General features: G+C 42.9%; 1 protein-coding gene across 4 annotated transcripts in view; it reads right to left on the minus strand.

Annotated features, from left to right (window-relative positions):
* The window catches only part of KCNMA1 (potassium calcium-activated channel subfamily M alpha 1), a 738,944-nt gene that overhangs the window by 298,595 nt on the left and 426,089 nt on the right, over positions 1–14,260 (minus strand). For all 4 annotated transcript variants that reach the window (XM_077746494.1, XM_077746498.1, XM_077746497.1 and 1 more), the window contains exons 4-5: positions 11,301–11,394; positions 10,352–10,463 (exon numbers count right to left, since the gene is read on the minus strand). In XM_077746494.1, the coding sequence (XP_077602620.1) occupies positions 10,352–10,463; positions 11,301–11,394 (206 nt within the window). The remainder of the gene's footprint in view (positions 1–10,351; positions 10,464–11,300; positions 11,395–14,260) is intronic.

A 14,260-nucleotide genomic window follows, 5' to 3' on the forward strand; every position in this document is an offset into this window, starting at 1 on the left:
GAGGTAAGTAGTAAGTTATAAAAATTGTATTAACTCCGTTTTTCAAAAAAAACTGGATTGAGTTATTTTTCTTCTAAATTTCCTTTCTTACCTAGGAGTACCAAAGGACCTCTGTTTGGGGAGCCTTTCACCTTTTGTTGGGGGGTTGGAACAAGGAAGGGCTGCATTCAGTATTTGCTCCGATTAGACAGGGCTGTTAGATTAACTTTTTTGTAAACGAAACTGTAATGGCTAATTTTATAGCTTGAAAGCTAGCATAATAGAACATCAAGGAACATACACCTGGAGGTAGAGTGCCTGGGTCCAAAGCCTGGCCACTTACTCACTATATGACTCTTGGCAAGATACAGAACTTCTCTAGGCCTTAGCTTCCCCATCTGTTAAATGGGGCTAAAAATGATCCTTATTTCATAGTGGTATTTGGAAGATTACCTGGGATAATTACAAATTGTACCTGTATATGTACACACACATATATATGCACACACGTAAATATGTAAGATGTGAACACATCCAACACTACCATAGTTATGGAAGCACTTTCTCTTTTAGAATACATATTTTTCTCTCTCTCTTTCTCCATCAGCAAAGACACTTGGCCCCCAAAAGGGAAGCCACACTTTTCTTTTATTGTTATTATTTTAAAGTAAACCACTAACTACAGGGAAGGGTTTATTTAGAAGGCTTTAGGCTTTAGAGCATCTATGTCCAACTGCCTCAGGTTACCACTGGAGGTTCTTAGAGGCCCTTCCTTCCAGACCCTGGGCAATGGGACCAGAAGCCCCCTTGGGGTGGTGGGAAGAATGGGGAATTGATGATCATAGCAGTTGACTCAAGTCAAGTTATTAGATGTCAAACACCTTATGGGAATGCAAAGTGAGCCTATCCTTACCTCTCTACTAACCACCAACTACCCACTGCGTTTGAGCCAATTTATCTGTCTTCCCTCTTCCAGCCAACTTAATCTCTCACTGATCCAGCAAAATCGAAGTCAGTCCTGTAGGGGGCACCAGAGACCTTTCCTTTCAGAGCCCAGAAGGCCATTTCAAAATGCAGCAGTAGAGTCCTGAGGAAGAAGCTGGAGCTGGAGCCCGGCCCAGAGCCTCTTTTGTGCATCTTTTTGCCTACAGAGGCTTAAATAATGTAATCTGAATAGGGTGGTAGGGAATTCCACTTCAATGGTGTACTAGTGATTTCTGTACATCTGTACATTGGTCCTTTCATTAAAAATCACTTCAGTAAACATTTGTTAAGCTTCCACGGTTTACAAGGGTGTCCCAGCCATAAAAAAGTAAAAAAACTCATGGTACGTTCTATCACAAGACACAGTCTAAAAAATTTTTTTTTAGTAATGTTTATTTACTTTTGAGAGAGAGACAGACAGAGACAGAGCACGAGCAGGGGAGGGGCAGAGAGAGACAGAGAAACAGAATTTGAAGCAGGCTCCAGGTTCTGAGCTCTCAACACAGAACCCAACGCAGGGTTCAAACTCACGAATGTGAGATCATGACCTGAGCCGAAGTCAGATGCTCAACCGACTGAGCCCCCCAGGCAGCTGTCTCACAACGCACATTCTAGAGCAGTGTGGTGGGGTAGAACTCCTGCGATGATGGCAATGTTCTGTATTTGTGCTATCTAACACCACAGCCACTAACTGCATGGTGCTAGCGAATGCTTGAAACGTAGCTCATATGAACGAGAAACAGAGCTTTGAGATTTTATTTAATTTTGATTTAGCCTACATTTAAGTAGCCCAGTGTTGCTAGTGGCTACCTTACTGGACAGTTTGGTCCAGACTGGAAAGCCTGGCTACTTAGAATACGGTCCCCAGACCAGAAGCATCAGCCTCACCTGGAAACATGTAGGAAGGCAGAAACTCTGGTCCCATCTACACCTCCCGAATCAGAAACTGCATTCTAAGACCTCCCAGTGTTTCACATGCACACAAGGACTAGGAAGCACTCTTCTAGGGAGGAATTAACTCAATGTTCACAGTTAGAAGATGTATATACATGGTTCTCAAACTTATTGCATTTTAGATGCAATGGAGCACATTAAAAAATGCTGAGCCTAGGTCATACCCTCCAACCCACAGACTCCGATTTAATTGGTTGGAGGTTTGGCTGGAACATCATGAGTTTTAATAACCTTCTGGGAGATTCTTGAGGACAGACAGATTTATAAGTATCCCAGAAGAGCCTAGGACACTGGTTCTCAAAATTGGGTGAATATCAGGGTCGCCAAGAAGATGTGTAAAACACAGATTATCAGGTTAAACTCTGGGAGTTTCTGATTCATTGGGTCTACTGTGGGTTCTAAGAATCTGCACTTCTAACAAATTTTCAGGTGGTGCTGATGCTGCTGGTGTGGGAACCACACCTTGAGAAGCACTGGACTAGTAATTTCAAAAGCATGGGCTCCAGAAATCAGATTGAACTGGGCTGAGTCCTGGATCCACACTTACTACCGGGGAAAGTTCCCTAACTCCTAAACGTCAGCTCCCTAAACTGTTAAATTGGACCAATAGTACTTACTCATTGGGCTGCTGTGAATATTAACTCAGATAATGTCTACCCAGTGTCTGCTTTTAATAAGCAATTAATAACTGTTCATTATCATTCTTGAAAGAAAACACATTCATTCATTCATTCATTCATTCAACAAGCACAAATTATGTGCCAGACACTGTTCCATGCACCAGGACACAGCAAAAAACCAAAACGGTCAATGTCCCTGCACAAAGGTGTCATGGAACTTGCATTCTAATTGATAATGTAACACAGATGATAATACTGCTTTTATAACACTAATCATAAAAGCAAAAGAATAAAAAGGTCAGGGAATTCATTCCAACTGGAAGAATGGGAAGCTTCACATGGGAGGTGAAGTTAGGGCTGTGCCTTAATGGGGAGAGGGATGCTAGCCAGCAAGATGGGGTAGAAACTCACTCTTCCCTCAGCAGAGGGAACACACAGCAGGGGAGATGCGCTCAGCAGCCTGGTGGACCTCTGGCAGGAATTGTAAGGGGAAGGGGAGCCTGGGAGTCAAGGCTGTGTGCCTGGGCCTCTCCACAAAGGGCTGCCTCTACTTTCTGGCCAAGTCATATTCGGGGTTTTATGGTTTGGTTTTGTTTTAAATTTGAATACAATGAAAATTCCTGATGTCAGGAAACAAACCAGTCAAAGGTCAAAGCTTTCATCATTGAGTACGTTTATCAAATGCAGAGGTCAGTCAACAGAAGGCTGGATATTAACCGCACCTCACTTTACCTGTTGTGGGATTCCTCAAGCAAGGGAGTGGCCCTGGGGCCAGACACCCTATGATGTAGAGGGCAGTGGAAAGCCTCCTAAGATTGCAGCTAAGCCCGGAGAGAATAACCATAGGAAAGCGGCATGGTGACTCCACATGCTGCCTTCCCTGGGAAAATGTCACAATTTGTCACCTCCTTTGGCATTCTCAAATTCTAGTTTCTCTCCGCTCTTGAAAGTAAACTCCAAAAGAAGCAAGAAAGCATGAATTCTAAGGAAAGGAAGCTTTTAAGCAGGGGACATGTAGACCTAACATGTTCCCCTCAATTGCTGCAGCCACGCAGGAAAGGGCCCCCCTCAGCACAATCATTTAAGAATAATGAATACTAGGCATGTTGGCTTAGTAATTCACCTGGTCCCAGGAAAAAAAAAAAAAAAAGAAGAAGAAAAAAAAAAAACTCCATGGAAGTGAGGAGAGGGGAGAAGTTCTCAGGTTCCAAGCAAGATTTCCCAAGTGTCTTGTCCCATAACAGGCTAGAAAAGTGTGAGACGGCAATGATGTGGAGAGCCCAGAATGCTTACTAGATTTTTTGGACTCTAAAAGACTTTGTGGAGTCACTGGCTCTATGATTTAAGGCAAGTTACTTAACTTCTCTGAGTCTCAGTTTCCTCTTTGGCAAAATGGGAATATTAATAATAATACCCCCTTTGATGGGCAGAATTAATTCCCCCCCCCCCAAAAAAAACAACATTCATGGGAGTCTTTAGAACCTGGGCATACGGTGATTTACATGGCAAAAGGCAATCACAATAGCAGACAAATTAAGGTCACTAACCCACCGACCTTAATAAGGGTGGAGTATCTTGGATTATCCAGGTAGGACCTCAGTATAATCACAAGGGTCCTTAGAAGTAGGAGGGGGAGACAAGAGAGACACAGTCTGAGGAAGGTGATGGCAAGATCAGTGAGACATGATAGGAGGACCCAACCTGAGGCTGCTGGCTTTGAAGATGGAGGTCGGCCCGCAAGCTGAGGAATGTGGGTGGTGTGTGGAAGGTGGAAAAGGCAAGCTAACGGAACATTCCTCCGAGCTTCCAGAAGGGTGCACAGCCCTGAAGACCCTTGTCTCCTAGCCCAGAGAGACCCATGTTGACTTCTAACCTACATACTTGTAAGAAATAAGCTTGTGTTGAGGCACCACCATTTGTGGTGCTCATTTGTTACTGCAGCAAGAGGAAACAACTACATCCATCTTGCAGGGTTGTAGGGCTGATGCCTGGCACGGGAAGGACGCTTTCTTCTCTAGGACCTCTTTCTTCAGTATCGTCGGTGGGCACCTGCTAGCCTCCACACAGGGTAGGCTGGGCTTCTCTCCCCTCAGAAGCGGGCCACTGCTCCCCAGTCTCACCCACCACGGCAAGCCTGGGCTGAGCTGGTGCCTTCCAGAAGCCTCCTCGCGTTCCTCCACCCACATAAGCTCTTTCTCCTGTGAACTCCCACGGCTCTTACAGCCTGTACCTGACAATTTGGGACTTAATTATACAGCGGGCAGTGTTACCTGCTGTTGCTGCATGCATGTTTATTTTGGTTCTAAAAATAACCAATCTCAATTTTTGAGATTGAAACCTCAGTCTCAAACAGGAACCACGTTTTATCCTTTGGTGGTTGTTGTTTTCAAGGACCTGTACTTTTTTTTTTTTTTTAACCAATCCTGTTTTTATCACCTTTTGACACAAAAAGGTACTGCCCGGGCATATATTTATAAGCAGATATCCTAAATCATTTTAATTGCCCTGTGGCTGGGCACTAACTCATTTTTCTATTTTTTTAGCAGAGTTCTCTATTTTTTGGCAGTGTTTGCCAAAGCTGCTAAAGTGTCATGGGTTAGAGGAACAGGTAGGTTTATAGTTCACAGTTTTTCCACCCTGGGTTCAAGGCCTGGGGCTCCTTACCATCCCTGGATTTCATTGATCAGAGAAGAGAGGCCATGTTGGAAGTCATAGTAAAACATAGTAAAAGAGGGTGGCCCAGACATGTTCTCCTCATCTCAGTTCTGAGCACACAGTCAGCGCTCAATAAAAGCTAGCGAGATGATTGGCCAGTGAGTGCATCATTATTTTTTCTCTACTCTCTCCTTTGAACTGCACAAAATGACCCCCAACGAAACCACATAAATAAATACACAAAGGAGGCACAGTCTGTTGACCTACCTTGGGGATAGAGTTCCCCCTAAAATGAGACAGACAGAAGAGTTTGGCCCTGCACGTTATTCTAGTCTCAAAATAAAATACATCTCTCATTTCAAGGTACATTTATTTTAGTGAGGTAGGATAAGGATTTGGTGAGAGAAACAAAAATGAATAAGCCGGTGTGTGGGAACAGGAATTAAAATAAGCAGAGACTTGCCGCCTGCCAACGTGGATGTCCTCACATCCCGCTGCCTTATTTTTGGTTCCATTCTGGTTTGTTTTCTTCCTTGGTGCTTTAAAATATGATAGGTAGGTTAGAAAGCGAAGCCTAGGATAATCATGAAGCCCATCCCAGGTACGTGGTATTTTACTTACACTGTCTCGTGAAATGCCTTGGGCAACCCTATAGGGTGAGCACTGCGATCATCCCCATTCATTGGACAGGTGGAAAACTGAGTTGAAGACAGGTGAAACAACCTTGCTTAAAGCAACCCACTGGCCAGGCCAAGATGTGAATTGAGGGGGTAGCCCAGAGCTGGGCTCTGACCCACTCTGCTCTATAGACAGCGTGTGTGGAAGCCTCAAGTCTCTCCCTCTCTCTCTCTCTTTCAGGTGGAGCAGATCTGATCCCCAAGGTGCTAAGGTACCTTGGGACTCAGGAGACACCACACAAGCTCTATCTGTTCCTCGGGTCCTAGTGGCCACTCTAGAAACTGGAGGTGGGCAAGGAGGAGTGGGAAGTGGAAGAGAAGTCGTGAGTGTGTTCTTAAATCTCTTCTCCCCCCTGCCTGCCTGAGGTGAAGCTCTCTGAGCAAGGAGAGATGGAGACATGCCGACAGAAATTAGCCAAACCAGCTCAGTCACCCCAACCGTCCTCAAAACCCCCAATCTTGCAAGGGTAAGGACAGAGGCAGAAGAACAGCATGAATACAGACATGAAATCAGACCAAATCTGGGGCAAATCACCCCTTCCATCCATTCCAAGGCTATGCGACCTGGGATAAGGCCCAGCGTCTCTGAATCTGTTTATCTGCAAAGTGGAGGAAGTAATTCCCAGGTCATAGGATTTTTCTGAGAATTAAGTGAGTTCATATATGTAAGGGGCTTATCAGAGTTCCCAGCACATAGTAGAATGGAATTAGCTGTTATTATCAAAATACCATCAAATGCACTAAGATAATACATACAATAAAGCAAATGAATACAATCCTATATAATATGCTACCATATATTATGATAAGAAATCAAACATGGTGTGCGTTATACTCTGGGAAAAGTAAGGGTGGGGGTCATAGCCCTTGTTCGGTTTTGTAGTCACATGATTCCAGCTCGAGCACAGCCCCCTGTGTCATACAGCTCAGCAGGTGTGTACAGGAGAAACAGAAAAGTGTGTGCACGTTTCCTCAGCTTAGGCCAAACCTCAGCCAGTAAAGGCAGCCCCTTTTCATTCTCCAGGAGGAGGGCAGCACTTCCTGAAATGTCCCCCATTTAATGGGATTATTCCTTCTACTTTATAAGCCATACCTCATGGGAATGTTCACTTTATCTCTGGCAGCTCATCGGCACAAAAATTGTTTCACGATGTAATAACCCATGTGTTAAATCAGACACGGGAACCTCCTTGAAATATTATTCTACTGAATTCTCTTCCGTTACAGGCAGACCAGTTGTGGAGCTCACCCAAGGGGCTGAGAACCACAAGCATTTCATTAAAAGATGCCTTCTTCTACAAGAGGGGAAAGGTTATTTGTTGTTGGTATTTTTATTATGATTTCATGGCCCAAAAGTTGGTTGGTCTGTTTTCAGGTTCAACATACGTATGCTTACACACTACATAATTTGCCTATTTATTAGGCTCATTTTTTTTCTTCCTCTTCCCTCCCTGCAACATCAGGGGGTATAATTCAATTTTATTCACTGTTGTTTCCTAATAATCTAGAAAAGTGCTTGGCACATAGTAGGTGCTTGATAAATACTGTCAATTAATGAACACATTGAAGCACATTTTAGAGGGTTTTTTTTCCCTTTTTTTGAAGAGCAACCACAATGGATGCAAAAGTATATATCAGTTCTCGTCCTTTTTCTTTTTCGTCCCCTTTTCCTGTTCACTCTGGTGGATTTTCACTAGACGAGAACACCACGCCAAGAATCAGGATTAAATCATTCCCAAAAAGGCATGAATTTTTAAAACATCCAAGTTCTCCTGACATCAAGATGCTTTTAGCCTCACAAAGAGACCCGGCTCCACACCCTTACCCCGGGGCAAGATCTGCTCCCTGCAGAGGAGGGTGTCTCCACCAGTCAGGAAGGACTGTCACCTAGGACCACAAGGGACCAAGAGAGAACGGACCTTGACATAAAATTCCGATTCATGAAGTGTGAGGACTAGATGGTAATTTAAGTCCAAATCTCCCACTTTGCAGAAGGGAAAACTGAGGGTCCAGAAAAGCAAAGTGGTTGTTCCAGTGTAGAGAGTAGTAAGAACACAGGCAGGAGGAGAGGGCAGAAACCTTTCCCTCCTCCCTCCCGCGCTCCCTCCTTCCCTCTCCCTTCCTCTCTTCTTCCCTCTTCCCCTTCCTTCTTTCCCTGTCTGTCTGTCTGTCTGGAGCTTTGCAGGGTCTGTGCGCACTCATGGGTGCATGTGTGTGCATATGTGCCTGCTTGTGTGTGCGTGCGTGTGTGTAAACTCTTTGCGACAGGATAGTCTAAGATGAGTCATGGTTAGCAATCCATATGCACTTTTGACTCAGGAATGTTGATAGTTGATTTCACCAACTTTCCAGTCCTTTCCAACAACCTAGATCCCAAATTTCCCATGAACAATGCAAGAATCCTAGAGATATTCTGAGCTGGAAGTACCTGAGAAATCATCTAACCTGGCCTTTATTTACAGATGGAAAACAACAGGCTGAGTGAAAACAAAAGCGAACTCCCCAGGTCACAAAGCCAGTTAACAGTCAAGCTGAGGTAGCCAGGACCCTCAGTACCAGAGCACATTAGGTCACTTCTCAGATTTGTGAGTGACTCTGACAGTTTCATCACGCTGGCTGGAAAACCCAATCTAAGCAAGCAGGTCTTGAATCAAGGATGACAACTTTTCCATGGAGTGAATGAATACAACTCTAATGTGCAAACCAGTACAAAATAGAATCCTTATGGGATATAGATACACACAGATATGTGCGTGTGTGATTACTGCAAACATCATATATAAGGGGTCCTTCTTTTTTTAATACTTGATACGAGTCATGTAATAAACTCACAATGCTTGCCAGGACATCAAAAACATATTGCTAGTGGAAGCATATCTTGACACAACATTTTTGAAAAGTGAACCATCAATTTCTGTACAAACCAAAATATACGCATTCTTTGATTCAGCAATTACTCTTCCAGGAATCTGATACCATCTAGGGAAATAGAATCGCACTGATGTGTGGATGAGGGTGTTTATTAAACCATTGTTAACAGTGCAAAAAGAAAACAATCGGGTGGTCCATCATTAAGGTTGTGTCCAAGTGAACTGCAATGCGATTTGTAGAATTTTGTGTAACTCTAATAAAATGAATTATTACAGAGCTGAAGTGATGTCCATCATTTATTAGTTAGTGAGAGAACCAAACTGCAGTGTGATGTCATGGACACACATATTTGTACAAAGACCACCACTTCTACAACACATATATGTACTCATCCATGTTTGTAGCAATGGGGCATGAAGGAAAGATATGGAAGTCAATGAACACTGAGCATCCCAGAGACAAGACAGTGAGAATGAGGAAGACATGATTGATATTTCCTTTATACATCTTTAAATGTTTATACTGAAGACAATAATATATAGTAAAACCTTGGTTTGTGAGCATAATTCGTTCCAGAAACACACGTGTAATTCAAAGCATTTGTATATCAAAGTGAATTTCAAGAACCATTGGCTCAATTGTGACCATGTGACATTCGGCCTCACATACTACTCATATTGCAAGACATCGCTGGTTTATCAAGTTAATATTTCTTAGAAATGTTTGCTTGTCTTGCAGAATACCCGCAGAACAGGTTACTTGCAATCCAAGGTTTTATTCATATTACTTTGAAAAAAATTGAGGTAAGACCAAAACTTTCTAAAAATACAGATGGAAGGAACCCACAAATTGTCCTCTGAATCTTGTTTCAGCCTTCTTTCCCCCCAGTTGACCTACGGCAGCAGGAACATTCTGGAAGAATTATTCAGTGCAACAAAGAGAAGCTCAATGCTCTCTCTATGCCTCTGGCTGCCATGACCATCCTCTGAGCTAATTACTTCTCCTGCCAAACTGTCCTGGTCTTAATGAAGGAAGTCACCTGCCAGGGACAGACAGCAAGTGACATATTGAGCAGATACAGGAAGTGAGACGTGAACACAGCACCAGCAAAAGCCCCTCCTTTAACACAGGAGGGGAGTTCCATCTCCTTCAAGGAGATGCCTTACTGTGCCCTGCCCACAGAGGAACTCTTAGCCATAGATATACCAGGCAGGAGCCACTCCTCCTAAAACTGAGAAGTGGACAGAAGCTAACTTTGGCAGGCAGGCCTTCTGGGTCACCTGAATCAGACACTTGGCAACTTGGCCTTGTCCCTATGGGCTTCTTTGTCCAATTCGAACTGCAGGTTGAATGAAAATGACAGAAGCATGAGGTCCTGGCTGTGCCAGTGTGACCACTAGGCTTCAACAATGATAAAACTGCCTTACCTGAAGCACTCACTGTGCAAATCCTCCGGGGCTAGTGCTCCAAAGGGAACTGTCCTCAGTAACTCCCCAAATGCCAAGAGTTGTGCACATTCACACAAAATGTTCTTTCCGTGGGGACAGCCCAGGCCTCTCAGCCACCACAGCTCAGGGGCCAGTAAGAAGAAAGGAAGAGAGACTGACTTACCGAGCCAACTTCTGTTTAAGTACACAGACACAAACACCGGAGGGACCGTGAAGAAATCTACCACAGAGTTCACTTCCAGCCAGAACCACAGCTTATCGTTGGCTGCAATAAACTGGGGAAAGAGAAAAGGAGACCAAAAAATGAGAAGCACGATGCTAGCATTCTAACCATGCTTTTTTGTCAAAGGCTATGTTTTGGTTTTTCGTGGGGGGCTGGAGGGAGATGTTAGGTCCTTCTCATATCTATACCAATCACAGGCTATTTCTGTCAAAGAATTTGGATATACAGTCTTTTCTGGAGAGTGACTATAGAGTATGTTAACCTTGGAGAAATATCAGGCAATCTATTTTCCTGTGGTTTTCCATAGTGTCATCAGAAAGTTTGAGTGGCCTCATCTTCATTAGACTCCAATGTAAATATAACTGTAAATAAGCCATATATGTATGCATCCACTCACACATGCACGTGTGCACACACATGCACACACAATCTCTGTAATACACGCTCTATACATTCCATCCTCGTAAATCTCCCAAGTCCCAAAGTCTGTCAATCTACCCCCTTGATTCAGTCCTCACAAATGTTCTTTTAGGAATCAGCTAAGTGAGTCCTGATAAACATAATTTTAAGAGAAGGGTTTTTTTTTTTTTTTGGTCCTATTTAAGGCAACAACACATTCATATTTAGAGAGATGAGAAACAGTTGGCCAGTAAAGACATAATAGTTATGTCAACCCCTGGTTCTCCTCCTTGGAACAAGATTTTAATGTGCACTTCAGAAAATGCTGAGTTAAGGAAAGGGCTCTCTCAGAGACTGAAAATCACAACACAAGTCTGTTGCCTCCCCTGGAAACAATGGCTTCATCTCCGCAAGAGCAGATGCTGGTGAAGGATGGTCCCTGGGTACCAGATGCCCCATTGTGATACGGGGTAGTGCTGATCAGACTTACCCTCAAGCCAAAGTAGAGGAGGAAGAACACGTTGAAAGCCATGTCGATCTGTAATGTGAAATCTTTGTAGAAATTCTGGCAGGATTCTATTGGGCTATTAGACAGGAAGAAGAAAAAGCAAGACGTAAATGAAAAGCATCATCAAGTCTTCCACAATACGTGTAGGAGTAGTGCTCGGGGTAGAGGACAAAATGAATATTCGTTAACTAAAACATTTGGTCTTTCTACCCTCTGTGATAATCAAGCAAGCGTTGCCAAGGGGTCTTTCCATACAACCATTCAGTCTTTTCTTCTTTTGCTTTTGTAATTATTTATATACATAGATAGATACACACATTATGTTTTATCATCATTCAACAGTTGAGCTAAGGATCTAAAAAGGATCATGCAGACACCTTGGAGGAAGGACAAGCAAGAGAGGCCATCAAATTCCTTAATTTCATATTAACCCTTAAAGAACTGACTTCTTTCTTTTAGAGGACACATACCAAAGCTAAAAATAGTCCCTCACACCCTCAAGCACAATGGAAGTCGAGCCCATTTTCAGTGAAACACGGTGGCTATGTTTTAGACCTCTTTAACGCCATCAGTTGATTAATAATAAAGGGCCCAGGAGCATCTCAAGAAATCTGTGTAGGAGAGGATCCTGGTTGATGTTCTGGCTAGACTAAGTATGGACTTTATGTGCAGCACTTGGATGTGGAGAAAGAAGCATTGCCCAACTGGTAAAGTTCAAGACCCTTAAACCAAAATGTTGAAGCAGTACTCTAAGGGTTAATTTTTTTTTTTGGCATGCAAATTAATTGGCTTTGTGTGTGTCAAGCAGCCAATGCGAATCCCCAGCATACTCTACTTTGTTCAAGAGTAGACAGTTTAAAACGGTACTACTATACAAACTGGTACATGGCTTCCGTGTGCTTTCCCGCATCAAACTGATCAGAGGATCAGTGTGTGAAAAGTCCCAAGTTTGGGGCTGAGTGGGAAGCAGGAAAGCCTCATAAGAATCTCAAAAGTGTGAATGAAAATTCATAGTATACTGTTATCAGTAAGCAAATGGTAACACTCAGACCAGGAACATAAAGAAAGTGAGGGGAGGAAAGGGAAGGAAGGATGGGGAGAAGCAAAATAATCTCCCTGGATGGGAAGCAATGTGGACTTCCAGGCCAGGAGAGGGCCCCCTTGAGAAGTGCAGGATGGAGGATTTCCTAGTACCACCACTTTGGAAATCACTGTATGCAATACCAGTTAGTATAGTTGTACTTCTGCAAGGACAATGCTTGGTTGTTCAACAGGCATTACAGGAATGCACAGTGGGTCAGTCTAGGGGACTCCCCAATCATATTACATGCACTGGATTTATCCATTCTTCATCTCTATTACAAGTCAAACATGCCCTTGGTCATCGCCCAAATCACAAATAGGTGGAAAAACCTTCAGACAAGCATTAAGGGTTATCTACATTTGCATTTGCCAACTATGCAGACTGTACAAAAAGCAAACACTGGAAAACATTTCTTTTATAAAGGAAATGACCACTCCCAGGTTTTCACTAAGGTGGGTACGTGAGAGGGAAGACAGCATGGAATTTAGTGAGTCCAATGCTGAAAGGAGGCAGAAGCACAAAAAGCTAAACCATTGCTCTTTGTCTCCTCCATTACACAGGTATTAATTTAAAGAAAAAAGGAAAATCCAGGCCTAGAGTTAGTAAGTGACATTTCTGCAATTCCCAAGCCATGATGATGTTTTGTTTCATTTCAAAAACAAGACCCATATGGTTCAAACATGTCAGAGTTCTTAGCTACTCTAGTTGCAGTGAAAAGAAGTACATGAACTAGGTTGACCAGAAATCCACTGTAGATTCCAAGGGACGAAGAGACGGTACATCTCTGTGCTACATAAGCCACTGGTATGATGTGCTACTGAAGAATGAATGGGGTGTGTGTGTGTGTGTGTGTGTGTGTGTGTGTGTGTGTAAGAGAGTGAGCAAGAGAATGAGGATGGGAAGCTTCATTAGTAAATTCTACACTTATGTTTTTACTGATACCAGTAGTGACTTAGCTGTGGACTTAAATTTATATTCATCAAGATTAAGAGTCATAGTCAAAGGGACAGAGAGAAAGTCTTTGTTCCCAAGTCTATTATGGAAAACCCACTATCACTTCATCAAGGCCAAATAATAACCCTACTATTGCCCACACAATAGTTATTGGTGGCTTATTTGGGGGTCCAGTGAATTTTCTAGCTCCTATTAATGCCATGGCCTTCGTGGTTAATTTGGTAGTAATCTTAAAATGTATCTAATAGAGAAAACATTTGCTAGACTGTGGAAGAAAATGGAATAGTGGGGGGGAAAGATGTTAGCTCAATCCCACTGAAGATATTTTGGCTCAGTATAAATAGAAGCAGAAGTTTAAGTAATCAGACTTCTTTCCATTGATCCTTTCCTTCCTTGCCATTTCTGTTGTCCCCTCTTATATTGCCCATACCCAAAGGCAACAATGAGAGGGCTTAATGCTAAAGGACACAGTGTTGAAAAATATACCTCAACAGAATCCTTGATTTACAGAGAACAATGTTGAAACCATATTAAACCTTTTCTTTCATACTTCTTTCAAACATTCAGAACTGATTTAATCATTGCTTCATACTGTTCCATGAGTCCTAGACTTTGAGCTGCAATTAAAAAAGGAGTAAATTATGTTGTTGTAAATTATGTGGCTTTTTCTCTGGCTGGAACTCACCAATGATATGAACATATTCTGCTAAGATGAAAGAGAAGCAGAAAACTCTGGGATAAAAGAGGGCCAGCCTCTGGGACCCCTATAGGACCAGAGCGATCAGAAAGTCTGTTTTCTATCACTTTTAGTTCTTTCCTGTTTGCATGAGAACCCAAGGAGAAATGTCCTGCCTAGTTTTCTCAAGTGGCAGTAGAACTATTTATCGGGATCCCCTCTGAGTTA

This window comes from Crocuta crocuta, unplaced genomic scaffold (assembly GCF_008692635.1).
Source record: "Crocuta crocuta isolate KB4526 unplaced genomic scaffold, BGI_CrCroc_1.0 scaffold28, whole genome shotgun sequence".
Taxonomy (NCBI): Eukaryota; Metazoa; Chordata; class Mammalia; order Carnivora; family Hyaenidae; genus Crocuta; species Crocuta crocuta.